We start from the raw sequence: 19,147 nt of genomic DNA on the forward strand, positions 1-19,147 counted from the left end.
TCTTCCCATCGGTAACAACTACTACAGAATAATTTGTGTGGAGCTGCTTTGTGGCTGCAGTGGGACCTGTGTTCTATAGTGAAGCTTAAAGACTAACATGTTCCAGGAGGAGCAGAGATCTGAGGAGGAACAGGATGTGTGGACAGTCTAAATCATTCTGAAATACTCCCAAGGATAATACGATCTGATCGGAGCCTGTGTCATTTGCAAACTTTTTGATTAAAGTTGGGAGATAGAATGTTTTGTTGATTTTACGTGGAAGAGCTGATGACAGATATTATTTCAGATGGAATGTTTCAGTGAAGTGAATGAGCCATAATATTCTGTGCTGCGTGAAAATATGTTGCACTTGTTGTGGTTGAAAACTTAAACCTACTTTTTAATACTTTTGTATGAGTGAATGTATTCAGCAGGATTAACTCCTCCACGTGGAATCGTTAAAACCAGTTGTGAAGTTGAAATTTTGAAAAGTTCTGTTGAACAGCAGTGACTTGTGACACTATATGATTGATGACACTATGACTGCAGTATGTAAGGATGTTCAGCCGCTGTGCCTGGACACTTTCACTTATTTAACATCACCATTTAAATATACTGAGGACATATACACTCAAACTAAACAATAATAAAGAATATACATCTACAATAAATCTTTGTTGTGTGATTATATATTTTAATGAGACATAAACACAGGGTTAGGAATACCATGAAGGTAGAAGTTATTATTACATTACATTATTTAAATGGCAAGTCGTGACCTCGTGACCTTGCTTCGAGCAACGTAGTTTGTCACAGAGGATTTTATTTTGAAAAGTATTAGCGGAAATCCTGTTTCTATCATTTCTGGCGCAATTGACATTAGCTGAAATGTGAAGCTAACAGCACGAGAGCACGTCGCGTGTCATGGAACAAGTCCAGTAGCAGGTAGCGACACCGACACCAACACCGGGGCACGAGACGTCCGGGCTGAATGTAACGGTAACTAGATGTTGGTTGGTGACCTCGTCAGCAGGCGGGGCGGGTTGTTCGGTAGCGTTAGCTCACTAGCTGTTAACATGGCCGTTAGTTCACTAGCTGTTAGCTCACTAGCTGTTAACATGGCTGTTAGCCTAGCTGTTAGCCTAGCAGTAGCCTTCTACCTCGAGCTAACCGGTAGAAACGATTCGCTCGATCTTCTCTGTCATAAATACTATTCAACGGTGTTTTTTATTTTTTAAATCCCACGTCGTACTTGTTGATTCTGTAGGTTTAATTGTGACGCTTTGCAGAAGCGTGATATATAACTTCTCATGACACGGTTGCTGTCAGTCTCTCGTGGTTTGCCCGCTCCATCGCACCAGCCAATTGAATCGTTGAGCCGTTTGATTGACAGCATTCACAACCAATAGCAGCCCGACAACAGATATGACGGCTCTGTACGCGGTGGTCGACAGCGGGCGTCTGTTTCCGGCGCAGAGAGAAGTGGATGCTGTTGCTGAGCAGCGTCGTTGATCAGTAGCATCATTGATCAGTAGCATCATTGATGGGGATGTTAGTCGACATGTTGTGCGTCGTGCGGCCGCAGCTCTGTGTTGACCTCCTTGTGGCCGCGCTGCTCTTCTTTCTAGCGGGGCTGCAGCAGGTGGAAGCAGCCGCCGCCGCCGCGGAGATGAGCAGCCTGAACTGGAAGCCCTTCATCTACGGAGGCATGGCCTCGATTGTCGCAGAGTTCGGTAGGTGATGCGCCGCAGCCACAGACTCGGATATACATCATTGAGTTTATGCGCCATAATCATATGGCTGTGCGTGTTTTATGCAAATAGTCTTTTCATATTAACAGAATTTGCAGCAATAGGTACCTGCATATTATAGCTGAGTCAGGTTGTTGGTGAATAAATATTTACCCAGCACACACTTAGTATTATTGTTACTATAATTATTATTATTAATTTTACAGCTGAGTCACTGAACAAGGCTGTTCAATATCTATATCATTTTTCAAAATGTGTATATTTAGCTGCACTATAGAAAAGATACGTAACATATTCACCTACAGTTGTGATTCTTTCAGTGAAGAAGCTGAGTCAGAATCTAAAGTGTCACCTGGTGTTTCAGTTGATGTTTCATAATGTTCCTGGTCACAGGTTTACTGTTGATTAAGTATCATAACAGTTACAATGGTCATTACTACCTCCCTCGTCTGTCTAACACACACACACACACACACACACACACACACACACACAGAGTAAAATATCCTCTTGACCTCATGTCTATAACTCTTTATTATTATTTATTATCTTATTGTTCGTTTGTGAATCCTCAGGGACGTTTCCCATCGACCTGACGAAGACCCGACTGCAGGTCCAGGGTCAGTCCCAGTACACCGAGGTGCGCTACAGAGGCATGTTCCACGCCCTCTACAGGATCGGCCAGGAGGAGGGCGTCCGCGCACTGTACTCTGGGTATGGATTTCTCAATACCAGACCTTGGAGAATCGACAGTTGTCAGACCATATTTATAACCACTGAGACAAAAGTTTCCTCCATGGAGAGCAGCTGCTTTCAGTCTTCAATTTAAATCCTAGAACTGTAGGAAAGTCCTGCACTCTCATTTGTGTGAAGGGAAACTTGCAGAATAAGTATTTCAAATTTATAAAGTGTGAACTTATGTTTGACTTTGTACACTACAATAAGCTTCTGACTCTGAACTCAGTTCCCGGAAAGTAAGTATCCTGAGGTGCCTTGCTCAACTTCCCTGAGGGAGTGTGAGCTTTTGGCTTAACTCTCACTTGCTCTTAAGTAAATGTAGTAACTTCTTCCCTTGTGTTCAAGACAACATGCAGTAATGACTTCACATGGAGCTGCTGCTGGTTGAACAGTTATTATCATGAATCTTTACTTTTGAGTTGAACTTTCACATGAAATAACTTTAATGAACAAATTAGAATATTCAATTCAATTCAATTTTAATTGTGTAGCGCCATATCACAACATTCATTGTCTCAAGGCACTAGTGAGGTCAATATTACAGGAAAAACCCAACAAATCCCTAAATGAGCAAGCATTTGGCGACGGTTGAGAGAAAAAGCTCCCTTTTAACAGGAAGAAATCTCTGACAGAACCAGACTCAGTTGTGGGCGGTCATCTGTCTCGACCGGTTGGGGTGAGGAGAGAGAGGGGGAAGAGAGGAGAGGTGAGAGGAGAGAGAGGAGAGAAATGGGGAAGAGAGGAGAGGTGGGCAGAAAGAGGGTGAGAGGAGAGACGGTAGGAGAGACGGTAGGAGAGAAGAGAGAGTGAGCACAGTTGTACATGCAACGCTTTAGTCTCTAGCAGACTGATAATAATAATAACAATAATAATAAATACAATAACAATGAGGGGTTTGGGTCCTGCAGCTCTGGGGTCAGAGATACACTAGGAGAGATAGAAAACACAAACAAGGTTAGTGACCCTATGTAATGTAAACATATCGGAGGAGAGAGGAGTTGTATAACAGTTGCTTTAATCTCTACCAGACTGATACTTATAATTATGGAAAAACTGACACTTATAAATGCAATGATGTTATTAATAATAAAATAATAATAATAATAATGACGGGTTTGGATCCTGGGGTCAGAGATACACGAGAAGAGAGAGAAAACAGAGTTAGTGACATGTAATGTAAATATATGGGGGCAGAGAGAGGGAGAGAGAGGGAGGGAGAGGGAGTGGGATGCTAATGATATGTTCCCCCAGCAGTCTAGGCCTATAGCAGCTTAATAAAGAAATGGTTTATTAAACACCTGAGCCGCTCTAACTATAAGCTTTGTCAAAGAGGAAGGTTTTAAGTTTAACTTTAAATGTAGAGAGTCAGCCTGGTGGCTGAAGGCTCTGCCTCCCATTCTACTTTTTGCAGGGATTCTAACACTGGAGAAATATGATTTCTTTTTCTAGTTCCTGTCAGAACTCGTGCTGCTGCATTTTGGATTAACTGGAGGCTTTTCACAGACTTATTGGGGAACATCCTGACAGTCATGAATTACAGTCGTCCAGTCTAGAAGTGACAAATGCATGGACTAGTTTTTCAGCATCCTTTTGAGATAGGATGTTTCTAATGTTCTTGATATTGCGCAGGTGAAAGAAGGCTGTTGTCCTAGAGACTTGTTTTATGTGTGAGTCAAAGAAAACTCCAAGGTTCCTCACAGTAGAGCTGGAGGCCAAGGTTATACCATCCAGGCTAACTATATGATCAGATAATGTTTCTCTGAGGTGTTTAGGGCCGAGTATAATGACCTCAGTTTTTTCTGAATTTAGAAGTAAAACATTATAAATAATCCAGGCCTTTATGTCTTTAAGACAGTCCTGAAGTTTGTCTACCTGATTAGTTTCATCTGGCTTTATAGATAAATACAGCTGGGTATCATCAGCGTAGCAATGGAAATTGATGTTGTGTGTTCTTATAATATTGCCTAAAGGAAGCATATATAAAGTGAAAACTTTATGCTCAACAGGAAAATGAGCATGTGTGTTCAGTCTACCCTCCTGTTACAGGTTCATAAACACAATGTACCCCTCCTCAGGATTTCCCCCGCTCTGTTGAGACAAGCGTCATACGGAACGATCAAGATCGGAACCTACAACACTCTGAAGAGGTTTTTCGTCAGCCAACCAGAAGGTCATTGTCTTCTTTCTTTGTGAACTTGTTCTTCTTCAGGGTCTAAACTTTTCAACAAGTGTCACAGAAGAAAGTGTTATCACCGACGACATATTCGTCTGGTAACAGCGAGTGGAGCTTGGCAGTTGCCCAACACTGAATGATACTGACAGTGTGACGTTTATGACATTTAGATTTATATTTGCATTATAGCTCTAACTGGTTCAAGGCGGATTCACATTTGGTTTTTAAACATTAAAAGCACAAACCACAGTCATTACTCTAATGTGGTCTTTTGGTTTTTAGATGATGATTAAATAAAGCTAGTCTGACTAAAGACCTGGTGTTAACATCAGATCACAACTCTGAGATTAGTGAGGTATGTGATGGGATCTCACTCAATTCTCTGTGGGCAAATACTCTGGTACATCGTAAAAGAGATGAGAGAGAGAGAACAAGACTTTATCATCACGTGGCCACAGATAAGTGTCAAAGTGTTCATGTGTCAGAGGATAAGAGTCGACTCCTTCATATGTTCACGTGGCAACATGATCTGTAATGTGTGATCAGATCTCTAATGTGTGATCAGATATCTAGTGTGTGATCAGATCTCTAATGTGTGATCAGATCTCCAGTGTGTGATCAGATCGATCAGATCTCTAATGTGTGATCAGATCACTAATTTGTGATCAGACCTCTAATGTGTGATCAGATCTCTAGTGTGTAATCAGATTTCTAATGTGTGATCAGATCTCTAATGTGTGATCAGATCTCTAATGTGTGATCAGATCTCCAGTGTGTGATCAGATCGATCAGATCTCTAATGTGTGATCAGATCACTAATTTGTGATCAGACCTCTAATGTGTGATCAGATCTCTAGTGTGTGATCAGATTTCTAACGTGTGATCAGATCTCCAGTGTGTGATCAGATCGATCAGATCTCTAATGTGTGATCAGATCTCCAATGTGTGATCAGATCTCTAATTTGTGATCAGATCGATCGGATCTCTAATGTGTGATCAGATCTCTAATGTGTGATCAGATATCTAGTGTGTGATCAGATCTCTAGTGTGTGATCAGATCTCTAATGTGTGATCAGATCTCTGTGTGATCAGATCTCTAGTGTGTGATCAGATCTCTAATGTGTGATCAGATCTCTAGTGTGTGATCAGATTTCTAATGTGTGATCAGATCTCTAGTGTGTGATCAGATCGATCAGATCTCTAATGTGTGATCAGATCTCTAATGTGTGATCAGATCTCTAATTTGTGATCAGATCGATCAGATCTCTAATGTGTGATCAGATCTCTAATTTGTGATCAGATCGATCAGATCTCTAATGTGTGATCAGATCTCTAATGTGTGATCAGATCTCTAGTGTGTGATCAGATCTCTAGTGTGTGATCAGATCTCTAATGTGTGATCAGATTGATCAGATCTCTACTGTGTGATCAGATCTCTAATCTCTAATCAGAAGTCAAACAGAGGAACAATGTGTCTGTTTAAAAACCAGTTCTCAGTCTCTTGAACAGTGTTTGTTTTTGATCTGCTCCGAGCGTCACAGTTTGTACAAGTACATGTGAAAGTGTCAAATCAATGTTTGTAGTCATTGATCATGAGAACCATAACTCTGCCCATGTTCCTCCCGGTGGATTCGAGCAAATGAGAACAATCAGACATGATGATTTCTCATTTCTGACGATGATGATTTAAGACAAAAGCTGCACGAGTTATTAGAGAACCGAATCACATTTTTTTCTAACAAAATTTGTACGACTCGATCTTACAGTCGTATGTTAGTCTGTCATGAAGCTTGGATTTAAAAGACGTTAATATAAACGACAAGTTCACTGTTAACGTGTCACTTTCAACACGCAGGTCGTGTCTGAGAAGAACGAGGCTACAATGACTGACGTCCGAGAAACGTCAAAGCATTGTTTCACAATTAGAATTAGATTTTACTGATATCAATATTTGAACAAACTGTGTGTGGTGAAAATAGTCATGGATGGATTTTCTAGACCTTGACCTTTCTTTGGTCAGAGGTCAAGGTCAATAAAAACAACAAACACATTTTCCAACATATCTGCAAAAGATAGAGATAAGATCTGCATCTTATATTAAGACATATTAAGCAATGTCATGAAGAGGCCATTGTAGCTCAGGAGCTAGTGACGGTCGTCCACTTACCCGACGATTGGTGGTTTGATCCCTCCTTCCCCTTAACCCCCTAATCTTAACTTCATATCTTATTGTTGTTATTAATATCGTCTCTTGTTTCTCCTCTGACAGACGAGACCATGATCATCAACGTCTTCTGTGGCGTCGTGTCTGGAGTTCTGTCCTCTTCTCTGGCAAACCCCACCGACGTCCTCAAGGTTTATTAAGTTACAGAACGTTGATCACACGTCAATGTTTTAATTTGATAACGTTTTATTGTTCACATTCTTTCTCACTACAGGCTCCTGGTTATTTAGTTCAGTGTCACATGAACCTGGATGTTGCTTCTGCTTTAGTCTCTTGTGGTCATATTTTCATTATCGATTCTAAATGATTAATCAGCCCTGATGTAAAATATCAGCTTTCAGTTATTTACAGTAGGACAACATGAAGATTCATAATCCAATTTGTTAGAGACCTACAGTGTCACACATCAACTGCACACAGTGTAGTGATGATTCCTCCATCTGTCACACAGACATGAAATATTAAAATATGACAATATATATCTTCAGATCAGGATGCAGGCACAGGGAAGTCTGCTTCAAGGAAGCATGATGTCCAACTTCATCAACATCTACCAGACAGAGGGTACCAGAGGCCTGTGGAGGGTGAGTCCTTACGTAGATATGAATATATTTTTAAAATCTTTTATCAAACATCGTTAAAGCAGTAGTTGGACAGTTTGTTCTTCAGAAGTGTGATGGTCACTATGGAACTAATCAGATCCTCCCGGTGCTAAGCTAAGCTAACCAGCCTCATATCTAACATGCAGACAAGAGAGTGGTCGTGATCCGTCTTCTTTTCCTCAGGGCGTCATCCCCACGGCGCAGCGAGCGGCCATCGTCGTCGGGGTAGAACTTCCTGTCTATGACATCACCAAGAAGCACCTGCTCAGCTCTGGTGTCATGGGAGACACGATTCTGACGCACTTCATGTGAGTGTATATATATTATATATAATATATTTAATTTATCATGGGAGACACGATTCTGACGCACTTCATGTGAGTGTGTTCATCCTGTAACTGTCCTCAGGTCAAGTATATATATGTTATATATAATGTCTGTCTGTCTGTCTGTCTGTCTGTCTGTCTGTCTGTCTGTCTGTCTGTCTGTCTGTCTGTCTGTGTGTGTGTGTGTGTGTGTGTGTGTGTGTGTGTGTGTGTGTGTGTGTGTGTGTGTGTGTGTGTGTGTGTGTGTGTGTGTGTGTGTGTGTGTGTGTGTGTTTCAGTTCGAGTTTCACGTGTGGCTTGGCGGGGGCTCTGGCCTCGAACCCCGTGGACGTGGTCCGGACTCGTATGATGAACCAGCGAGTTCTGTCAGGAAATCCGATGTACAAAGGAACGCTGGACGGTCTGATGCAGACGTGGAAGAACGAGGGATTCTTCGCTCTCTACAAGGGGTTCTGGCCCAACTGGCTGCGACTGGGTCCGTGGAATATCATCGTATCCTTTAATGCTTCAGACACAAACAAACATGTCATGTGTTTAACTGTACACACTGTACACACTGTACACAATTAGAAATGGAACATCATCGTATCCTTTAACACAAACACACGTCCAGATAAAAGCCTGGAGTCACATGACTCGTGTTTTATCTCTAGATAAAGTGTAATAATAATAATAATAACTTTCAATAAACACTTTCACGCTCCACATCGACTCAGTCAGGAGCAGAGAACTGATGGAATATTATTTACAGGCCCGTCACTCAAGCGGCTCCGGCCTCAGTTCTGTTGTGATTTGAAGAAGTTGTTTCTTTGACCCGTCGTCAGTTCTTCATCACCTTCGAGCAGCTGAAGAATCTCCCGTTCTAACAGGAACAGGAAGTGACTGAGTGTAAGCACACGATACAACACCGTGTCAGACAAGCTCATCAAAATCATTTTGTCTTTTTATTTATTGTCAACTCTTTTTTTGTTCATGCAGTTTTGAGGATTGTTGCTGTGATGAGAACTGAGAAGAGTTTCTCTTTTACCACTGAGCAGAATCACAGACGTTAGTTCATCGGTTGTGTTTGACACGAGAAAAGAATGTGACATGAAACATGAAAATGACTCTATTTATCTGTTGAGTGTTGAAGTAGTTGTCTGTAACGAGGAGTTTGTGATGAACAGGACATTGATTTATACATAAACACACAGACGCGTGTGCGTGTGTGTGTGTGTGTTCGCTCATCAAACCCCTTAACACACAACTGTTATTATTATTTATTTATTGTTCATTCGTTTTTTGTTTGATTATTGGAACAAACTCTGGACGTCGGTGTTTTTTAAAGAGAACTTTCACAAATCTGAACCAAAGCCTCTGAAGAGAAATATCGTGTTTGTTCGGAACCAAAACGTCAAATGTTTCTTTATTTGTCAGGAAACATTAAATCCAGATCAGAAGTTTATTTGAGATTGTTTTGCTGTAGATATATTTGTCAGGGGCTGAAGTTGTCAATCCACAGAACAATGTGAATGAGTGGTCCCACCCGGTTCTGATCTTTGTTCAGAGCCGGTTTCTATCTTTGTTCAGACACGGTTCTGATCTTTGGCCTGTTCAGGTGAACTACGGCTTGTGAAGGAGGGTTAGGGGGTTAGGGTTATTGTTTGATTTTCAAAAACTAGTAAGCAGATTTCCACAGAAATTGTTGGAGGAGACGAGAGAGAAAACCAGGACGTTCATATTTTTATCACTTTATCGTGCGAGATGGAAACTTTTTTGACATTTTCACCAATTTCCCAGGAAATAATTAATTGACTGACTGAGGTGAGTGTGTTGTGTTTGGTGCAGCTTCATTGAATTGAAGTGATGTTGGGGAGTGGTGGAGAGTTAGAAGGTATCTTCTCGTGGTGGACGGTTAGAGGGTATCTTCTCGTGGTGGACGGTTAGAGGGTATCTTCTCTGTTAGAGGTTAGAGGGTATCTTCTCTGTTAGAGGTTAGACAGTATCTTCTCGGTGGTGGAGGGTTAGAAGGTATCTTCTCGGTGGTGGAGGGTTAGATGGTATCTTCGGTGGTGGAGGGTTAGATGGTATCTTCTCTGTTAGAGGTTAGATGGTATCTTCTCTGTTAGAGGTTAGAGGCGATCATCGCTGTTAGAAGTTAGAGGGTATCTTCGCTCTTAGAGGTTAGAGGGTATCTTCTCTGTTAGAGGTTAGAAGGTATCTTCTCTGTTAGAGGTTAGAAGGTATCTTCTCGGTGGGGGAGGGTTAGAAGGTATCTTCTCGGTGGTAGAGGGTTAGAAGGTATCTTCTCGGTGGTAGAGGGTTAGAAGGTATCTTCTCTGTTAGAGGTTAGAGGTTATCTTCTCGGTGGTGGAGGGTTAGAAGGTATCTTCTCTGTTAGAGGTTAGAGGTTATCTTCTTGGTGGTGGAGGGTTAGAGGGTATCTTCTCTGTTGAAGGGATAGTGATCCAGTGAGATCAACTGTCATTGTCCCGTCTCCTTTGTGAAGAAGAACCTTTGTGCCAAATAAGGTGTCTCGACCAAACTGAGTAGAATGAATTTGTAGTTTGTCTTGTTTGTCTGCAGCTTCTCTGAGGGTCAGGGGTTAGAGGTCAGGGTTAACCCCTTAAGGTTGGGGTTAGAGGGTTAGGGTTAACCCCTTAGGGTCAGGGCTTAGAGGGTTAACCCCTCCTCACAACTGGTTGGATTCAAGTAGACAACTTGTTTGAATATGATTCATATCTAGATTTTTATGAATCATGAATGAATATCTGAACTTCACCCACAACGACACGAGTTGTTTGTTGTAACTCGTGCACTTTGAAAATGTTCTATAAGTTTCAAAATCATTTCAACATTTATATTAATAATTCATGTTCTAACCCTAACCCTCAGTTAAACATGAAGCTTTCCCTGAACCCTAACCCTGTTGGTTCAGAGACAAACGAGTGACGACACACAAGCAACGTCCAACGCCTGCCTGTCGTCTGTCGGTCATATGTAGGCCGTCCGCTGTCTGTCATCTGTCGGTCGGTCGGTCGGTCGTCTGTCTGTCTGTCTGTCTGTCTGTCTGTCTGTCTGTCTGTCAGTCGGTCGTCTGTCTGTCTGTCGGTCAGTCGGTCGTCTGTCTGTCTGTCGGTCGGTCGTCTGTCTTTCGTCTGTCGGTAGGCTGTCGATCGTCTGTCTGTCTGTCGCCTGTCTGTCGGTCTGTTGGTCGCCTGTCTGTTGTCTGTCGGTCATTCGTCTGTCAGTCATTCATGCTATACTTCTGTGAGACGCAGTTTGCTGATGAATACTAGAGGCAGATCCTCGTCACATTGTCATATGCCGACCATGATGATGATATATGATGACATGATGATATATGATGACGTATGATGACGTGATGATATATGATGACGTGATGATATATGATGATGTGATTAGATCCCGGTTCTCCACGAGGTGTTGAATCAGACAAACAAGGTGTTGTGTGACCTATAGTGAAACACTTGAGTAACGTACATAGCTCACAGAGTATGTGATACACATAACTGAGAGACTGATGGTGTCGGCCATTTTCACTTTTTTGTCATTATTTAACAGTGGAATATTATAGTTTCATCTTCTGGTTCCTTTGCACATTGTTGTGAATGTAAACGTTGTTGATCTGGTGACCTGAACAGGGGTTGACCTCTGACCCCGCTCAAGAACCTCCATGTGATCCAGATTACAGTCCTGAATATTTAACTTGATTATAGTTTGAGATTTAAGATTATGCAGAGTTTTATCTATTTTCTAATTATCTTAAAGTTTGTTTTTAAAATGTTCGATGAACTTTGCATTCCTGTTTGAAATTCAAGTTTTTCTGTTAGTTTCTGTTGTGAAGAGCTCGGAAACGATCTGATATGAACGCATGTTTTAATAAGACGTGTTTGTCTTGAGGAGCTTTTTTTTATCCTCCATAAATTAACTGATTGTTTATGAAATTGTGAATGACAGGAAGGAGGAAGTCTGCTCCAGTGTGTTTTATTTTTTCTAAAGTTTCATCAGTGGACTATTTTAATGTGGAGGTGTCTTTTGATTATTTAAATGTAGTTTTTTATTTGTCAGATATTTCACAACCTAAACACTCAAACATGATCCGTCACTCAGACGGTTCAAGTCTGTTTCTACATGGAGTTTTCGTTTCTGTTCATTTCTGTTTTGTTTCTTGTTGTTCATCTGAAAAAGATGTTCGGATTCTGGACCAGTCGTCAGTTCAGAGAAAACATCTGAAAATGTGCAGATTGATTAAAATGTTGTCTATTTATTTTTTATTTTGAAGTTGTACCACAGACTTCATGTGGTTAGTTTGTCCCGCCTCCTCCTAGCAGTTACAGGCCGTCACCACGCCTCATCTGAGCTGTTACAAGCCGTAGCCCCGCCTCCTCTGAGCAGTTACAGGCTTGCCCGCCTCCGACGAGCAGTTACAGGCCGTAACCACGCCTCCGACAAGCGGTTACGGGCAAAGTGCTTTGACGACTGTCATCCGTCTGTCAGAGGGAAATCTATGAATGTTTTTTGGCAAATTTTCTTTTCTAATAATTTGCACAACAGCTTCCTGTTACTGATCTTTTCGCTCATTAACTTGAGGGATTTTAATGGTGGAAGTTTAATGTGGTTTTCTTTGACAGAACGGGTTTATATAAATTCAATGTTCACTCAAATAAAAAAATAAACTGTGAATGTTTCTGAATCTGTATTTTTCTTGTAGAGTTTTTATTGATTTTAATGTGTGATGTGTAACTTGAGGCCTGAATAACGAGATTGTCTGCTGCCCAGTGATGTTGACGTTGAATGTGATATCTTCATAACAGATGGTGTTTAATACACGAATCAATGGTTCAAAGTATGAAACCTATGAAATGTTCCTAAAGTAAGAAAAACAAACTGACGAACATGAAATGAACAAATCAATTGACAAAAGTAATTTAACTCAATTTAGCTTTTAAGTGTTTTGTCATTTTTCAAACAAAATGACAGATTCTCTGGTTTCACAATGAAACTGAATATTTAAGATGAAAGATTTAAGATGTTAAGTTTAATTATGTGGAAAAGCTTTTGCAGGAAAGATCCATTAAAAAGAGCAAGTTAAATAAAAAAAAACAGTAGTTGAGTAATAAAGTATATTATCATAATTATCATATGAAATATACAGTAATAGAATGCTATCCCTCACACCTGTAACATCAGGATGTCACAATGAAACATCAGCTGGACGCTGATGAGGCGTTCAGAAGCCTCAGGAAAACCTGTAAAAGAAAAAGTGAACGTGTCTCCTTAAAGACAACATCTTATATTATATTATATAATATTCTCATCTCTGAGGGAGAAATATTTAATTGGCCCATATTCATTCATATGCAGGAATTTCACTCTGTAATAGTTTTGCTGTAATTTTGAATAATTGACCCAATAATATTTCCTCAGTTGTGTCTGACTACTTCCACAATTCAACTCTGAGGAGCTGCAGAGAGAGAGAGAGAGAGAGAGAGAGAGAGGGAGAGAGACATTAAGTCAACCAGCCTCAGGTGTGTCGTCTGGTCTCACAGCTGAACTGTGATTTTATTAAACCTCATGAGAAAGTGAGGAGGAAGAGATTCGCTCAGTATCTGACGTGTGAGGTTTCCACTGCTGCTTCATGCACTGATTCCGGTGTTGGAGATGAAAAGTTGATTTATATGTTTTGATATTTGTCGCAGCATCAGGAATCAAAGCTGAGTTCTCTCCAGAGCTCCAGCAGCCAAGTTTCTCCTCGTTAGTTTTATCTGTAGGTTTTATTGACAGAGTTTTTAACTGTGCAGGTCTGGTTGTGTTTATTAGACCAGAGGTTCAGACGCTGACTGAGTGTGTGTGTGGTCATGAAGGAAGAGATCGCTGCTGCCGTGTTCTTTGTGGCTCGGCTGGTGAAGAGGTATGGGTCTCTGGACGCTGACAGCAGAGACAGGTTTGCTGCCGCTCTCACATCCGTTCTGTTTGAAAACTACAAGAACCACTGGCACCCAAAGGCCCCCAGCAAGGGACAGGCCTACAGGTCAGTACACTGGTAGATCATCATCATCATCACTTCTTCCTCCAGCTAACTCCTTCATTGAGCCGCTGCCTGTCAATACTCAACAATCTAAGATGGACGTATCAATAAAACTAAATGTTTATTGAGTGAGGTCTGGAAAACCGTTTCCTTGTAATATTCAGCGATGGAGATATTTCTAATTGTTTTAAGATTTAAATCCTCAATGACATTTCATTATCTGTGGTGAGACTTTAAAGAAATTAAAAGCTGAATGTGTAAATGATACAATGCAGCTCTAATCTGTTTACAGTTGGTTAACTTTGAATTTAAAACATTGCTCTATTCAATGCCAACCAACTGACGTCTGCCTCTTGTAGTTAGTTTTTCTTCTTAGCTGTGATCCTTACCAATGACATTTCATTCTCCTCTGTGGGGTTGAGGCAAAAATCACATTTTTAAAAACTGTCCCAGTACTAGAGGCAAGAGAGTGAATGTATTTCCAATTAAATCAATGTTTTCATCGAGACTCTGAAGGTGAAAGAAGACGAGAATTGTCGTCTCTTCTCCGTCACACTCCAGAGTCCAGACCGATCTGGTTCCTCGATGGTGGAACGAGTTGCCACATGCAGCAGAGTCGTCAGAACCTCCTCCTCACCACCGTGTGTGTTTCAGGTGTCTGCGTATGAACCGTGTGCGGCTGCAGGACCCGGTGCTCCAGCAGGCCTGTGATCGCAGTGTTGTGCAGTACCAGGACCTGGGCCTTCCCCAGGAGCTGACGGTGTGGGTCGACCCAGGAGAAGTGTCCTGCAGGTCAGACCCTTCACACACAGGAGGCTGGAAACTGCACATGTTCAAAAGTTTCATTAAGATGCTTCAGATTGAGCCTAAACTCTGTTGTTCTCTCACTCAGCTACATGTCACCGGCTGCTCTCTCCGACTGTTTCAAACCAGTTATGACTACATTATATGAGCTCTTATCCACAGAAATCAAAGGACAGTTTGTCAGTATCTAGTTTGATTCTGCCCATGTCTGCACACTGCCGTGTTTGATATTTTGACATGCGTTCAGAATAAACGGATGACAAGTAATGAGCTGTTGCGTGGATTGATAGCTACAGGCTAACTAACGTTTAACTCATGTTAAAATCAATGAACCGTTTGTTTGTTTGTTTGTTTGTACTTACAATAGTTTATTGAACATCCAAGGACCAGCTCACTACTGTATGAATCTATCGACTCTTTTCCAGATATGAAAAAAGAAGCGTAACATTCCTTACAATGGTATTTAGGTGTTTGAATCCAATGCAGAAAATGGATGTATGACTTTGTTTTCCTCCTCAGGTACGGAGAACACAGCGCTCCATTCTGTGTCTCGGTGGTGGACAGTTGTCGGCGTGGAGACAGGGAGTTCTCCCGCCGTATCCACCAGGCCGTGGAGCGGGCGAGTCACGACGTCCCCTCGGGAAGCTCCTCTGATGAGGAAGAGGGGGGCGGAGACAACAGCATGAGCAGCAGCAGCAGTAGCAGCGGCTTCAGCAGCCTATCGGCTCTCTGCCCGGCTCCGATCCCTGAACCCAAAACCATACCGACCGTCAGCAACCCCAACAGCATCTACCGGGTAGGAGGAGTCATACAGGTTATCATTACATAACATATTCAACCCCAACAGCATCTACCGGGTGGGAGGAGTCATACAGGTTATCATTACATAACATATTCAACCCCAACAGCATCTACCGGGTAGGAGGAGTCATACAGGTTATCATTACATAACATATTCAACCCCAACAGCATCTACCGGGTAGGAGGAGTCATACAGGTTATCATTACATAACATATTCAACCCCAACAGCATCTACCGGGTGGGAGGAGTCATACAGGTTATCATTACATAACATATTCAACCCCAACAGCATCTACCGGGTAGGAGGAGTCATAAAGGTTATCATTACATAACATATTCAACCCCAACAGCATCTACCGGGTAGGAGGAGTCATACAGGTTATCATTACATAACATATTTACATGTACACAAGGCAAGATGTATAAAATGATGGAACTTTACATCGTCTAACATGGACTGGTTTCGTTGTCTGAGACTCGTTTTCTAATAATCCATTCAAGCAATTTATCTATTGGTTTATTTAGTTACGATGCACTTACATATGTCATGAGTACATTATATATATATATATATATATATATATATATATATATATATATATATATATATATATATATAACATGCAGCGCAGAGACACAAATCATCTTCTGTCCTTTTTAATAAATGTTAATGGGCCACAGGACAAAGTTTTAATTAAAATAATTTTAATTCTGCTGAATTAACTTTGTTAGAGGATTTGTAGAAGCTTGTGAACCTGCTGCAGTTTTTGTGAATTCTGAAGAGATTGTTCAAAGTGAAGTATTGAGTTCTGGTGTAATTCTAAATATTTGGGGATATATAATAATGAAATAGCTGCTGCTTTAGCTGTATACTGTAAAGTAGTTTAATCTAAAGAAAGCAACATATTACATACAGAACATGTGATGTTCTGCTCCTCAGTTCAGTGAGTTTTCTCCTGGCGCCCCTCAGACGTGGCTGAGGGAGAAGAGGAAGGTCTTCGCTGCGGAGACGTTCCCTCCTCATGCTCCTCCAGCTGGAAGTGCGACCTCTCAGTTCTCGGGCCCGAAAGGCTTCAAGTCCTATCGAGCCACGTTCACCTTCACTGGGCCTCGAGTTGACAAGTACCACTGGGTCAGCAAGTCCCGATCCTGAAGCCTTCAGCCCAGAACCGGAGTCGGGCTGCTGCTCTGGACAGGAGGGGTGATGTCGGATCAAAAAAGTCTTTATTATTCATACATGGTTTAACGTAATAATGGTTTAATGCTATTTAAGCATGTTTTTAAGCTTTGACATGTTCAGGTTTTAACTAAATGTGTTTTTAAAGTAAGTGTGAATAAAGTAACATTGAACTGTCATTGAAAAGAAATAAATGAGTCAGTATCAGCTGCTTGATATTATAAGAATTTGTTTTGTTTCATGTTCACACATCCGCCAGGATCCTGGATTATCTGATTTATTTTATAAAACAAGCTTTACAATCAATGGAAGAACTGTGATTTTCAATAATGAGGCCAAATTGCAGCCACGAAACAGACTGAATAAGGGTAACTATGGTAACATGCATTTTGATGCAGTGGCTGTGGTTAACCTGTAAATATTGAAAGAGGATTTCTCTTCAACTTTTCACTGAGCAGCTGCGTGTGGTGGTGGTTGTACTGGAAGTGTAGTTAGTGATTGTGTGAGAGAACAATCAACTAACATCACTGCCTGCACACCAACCCCATCCGTTCTGAACAAAGGGACAAGGAAAATACAATTCACACAGATTTAATCTTTTTTAAAAGGTTCTGGAGAAAATCCTTCCAGAGCTCCGGCCCAGAATGCAACGCACCACAGTAACGACCATCTGATCTCAGAGGCCCGGTCTCATGGGAGTTATTAAATCATGGATTGCTTACATGTGAAAATGAACAGTGAGGTGAGGATCTGTTACATCATCACGTTTTCCCAACAACAGCATTTTGGAACAAGCGAAGGCGACGCAGGGAAAAGTGTCTGAGCAGAACGACGTTACAGGAAGTAAAACATTAAGAGTAAAGGAGAGAGCGGAAGTGAAACGACCTGCACACTGAAGCAGCGTCTGGCAGGAGATTAGATCCATCTGATCAAGTAAAGTGATTTATAAAATCTATAACAACGGTTAGAGGATCACAACATCTATGGATGGAGGGACTCAGGTCTTCACAGATTCCGACAGTAACTGTTGAAAATATTGTTCATATCTCAGAGGTCCACGTTTTCTTTCTTTTGGAGGTTTGGATAAAGGTGACGCAACATCTGTTTAGCTTAGCTTAGCACAAGGAGCTAAAATCTTTGGCTAAATCTAAATATTTATTTTTTTAATCCTCCATTTGGTTTCTGTGAAGCTCACAGATGATCCTGTTATCTTGTAAATTAATCTGAATTTAAACCAGATTATTCATGGATGGTTGAGTCTTGTGAACTATTCCTTTAGATAAAGTATCCAATCACTACATTGTAAAATCGTAATGAAGTGAAATTTTTTTGCCATAAAGGCAAACATGAATAACAATAGATTGTAATTGACCTATATAGAGATTATAAATAAAAGAAAAACATAAATAAATAAACAAAATAAAGTTAATTTAGCAGTTGTCTGGATTGTGAAGATTCATTAATAATGTTAACGTTTAACATCTGAAGCTGCTTCTGGCTCCACCGTCTCTCTCAGGCTCTGTTCCTCTGTGCCACTAAGGGAACAGAGAGTAAAGGCTGATTAGACAATATTGATCAATAATAATAAATGATCAGATGTCAGTGATTTAAAGATTATTCTTCAGTTGTTTGGTTGGATCTTAATGGAGTTGAATCAATTTGGAAGGAAGCTGGAATCTGATTGGCTGTTAATGAATGACGACAGTATGAAGAGATATGATGACATGATGTTTGCACTCATGTAAACGAAAGATGAATTATTGTTATACTGTACAAAATGTAAATGATGGGAGCTGTGCTCTTACCTGCGATCACTGCAGTTCTGTGTTCACAAGTGAAACACAACCGTCTCCACGGCTACGTGTGTGTGTGTGTGTGTGTGTGTGTGTGTGTGTGTGTGCGCGTGCTCGTACCCCAGGTCCTGCCTCAACTCGCCCCTGGCAGGTAGATTTGATGTTGCCAGGGTGAAACCAAACACTCGCCCTGAGCCCCAGTTTCCGTTTCACGTGAACTTTCAGTTTTTTATCCATAAATTTAGTCCTCACATTATTTGGTTTGATTTTGGTTCCTTTCATGAAAAAAAAAAAAAAAAAAAAGCAGGCAGGATCACACTGGATCTCTTCAGGCCCTCATCAGGAATCGAACCCCAACCTGCTGTACCAAAGTCAGCGGTGTAACCCACTAAGATATACCAATCTAGTCATCATGTTGTTGGTCACTGATGTAATAAACCACAAGAAATACTTTTCAGATGAAAACACCAGGAGGCAGTTTTTTTAAATCACCATCATGGTGGAGAGGAAAACTTTCTGGATGCAAACTAAGGGAAGAGGAAGCATTTATCTGATCCAGCTCAGGGCGGACTGGAGGTCAGCGGGGTCACACCCCTCAGGAGGTGAAGTTGCTCATTCACATTCATTCATTTACGTTCATTCATTCATGTTCATTCATCTCTCCTTAAACAGAAACTGAGACAGATGCAGAACAGTTTCAGTTTCACAGTTTCTCTTCTCCAGCAGCTTTAATTGATTTATCCCTGG

General features: G+C 41.1%; 2 protein-coding genes and 1 long non-coding RNA gene across 7 annotated transcripts; 2 read left to right on the forward strand and 1 right to left on the reverse strand.

The window, feature by feature from the left end:
• The first annotated feature begins 818 nt into the window (after window positions 1–818).
• On the forward strand, window positions 819–12,495 carry slc25a14 (solute carrier family 25 member 14). 3 transcript variants are annotated; one of them, XM_035625648.2, is made up of 9 exons: window positions 819–924; window positions 1,608–1,712; window positions 2,306–2,444; window positions 4,544–4,638; window positions 6,911–6,996; window positions 7,354–7,449; window positions 7,651–7,775; window positions 8,072–8,285; window positions 8,618–12,495. In XM_035625648.2, exons 2-9 carry the CDS (start codon window positions 1,649–1,651, stop codon window positions 8,657–8,659), a joined length of 861 nt encoding a protein of 286 aa, XP_035481541.1. In that variant the 5' UTR covers window positions 819–924; window positions 1,608–1,648; the 3' UTR covers window positions 8,660–12,495. The 3 variants fall into 3 exon arrangements, with proteins under 3 accessions (XP_035481541.1, XP_035481540.1, XP_035481539.1); XM_035625647.2 differs by having other exon boundaries at window positions 826–978; XM_035625646.2 differs by lacking the exon at window positions 819–924 and having other exon boundaries at window positions 995–1,712; window positions 8,618–8,681; window positions 8,772–12,495.
• Window positions 12,496–12,674: 179 nt separating this feature from the next.
• LOC118300831 lies at window positions 12,675–18,524 on the reverse strand. 2 transcript variants are annotated; one of them, XR_007030389.1, is made up of 4 exons: window positions 18,413–18,524; window positions 16,345–16,618; window positions 14,991–15,417; window positions 12,675–14,647 (listed from the first exon to the last, which is right to left on the reverse strand). It is a non-coding gene; the product is annotated as an uncharacterized LOC118300831 (long non-coding RNA). The 2 variants fall into 2 exon arrangements; XR_007030390.1 differs by having other exon boundaries at window positions 16,345–16,613; window positions 18,413–18,465.
• Window positions 13,655–16,828, forward strand: btg4 (B-cell translocation gene 4). Of its 2 annotated transcripts, none has more exons than XM_047330428.1 (4): window positions 13,655–13,827; window positions 14,479–14,616; window positions 15,148–15,424; window positions 16,371–16,828. In XM_047330428.1, the coding sequence occupies exons 1-4, from the start codon at window positions 13,655–13,657 to the stop codon at window positions 16,581–16,583; spliced, it is 801 nt and encodes a 266-aa protein (XP_047186384.1). In that variant the 3' UTR covers window positions 16,584–16,828. The 2 variants fall into 2 exon arrangements, with proteins under 2 accessions (XP_047186384.1, XP_047186385.1); XM_047330429.1 differs by having other exon boundaries at window positions 16,401–16,828.
• Window positions 18,525–19,147: the final 623 nt, after the last annotated feature.

The sequence above is a fragment of the Scophthalmus maximus genome, unplaced genomic scaffold (genome assembly GCF_022379125.1).
Source record: "Scophthalmus maximus strain ysfricsl-2021 unplaced genomic scaffold, ASM2237912v1 un_2, whole genome shotgun sequence".
NCBI classification, from domain to species: Eukaryota; Metazoa; Chordata; class Actinopteri; order Pleuronectiformes; family Scophthalmidae; genus Scophthalmus; species Scophthalmus maximus.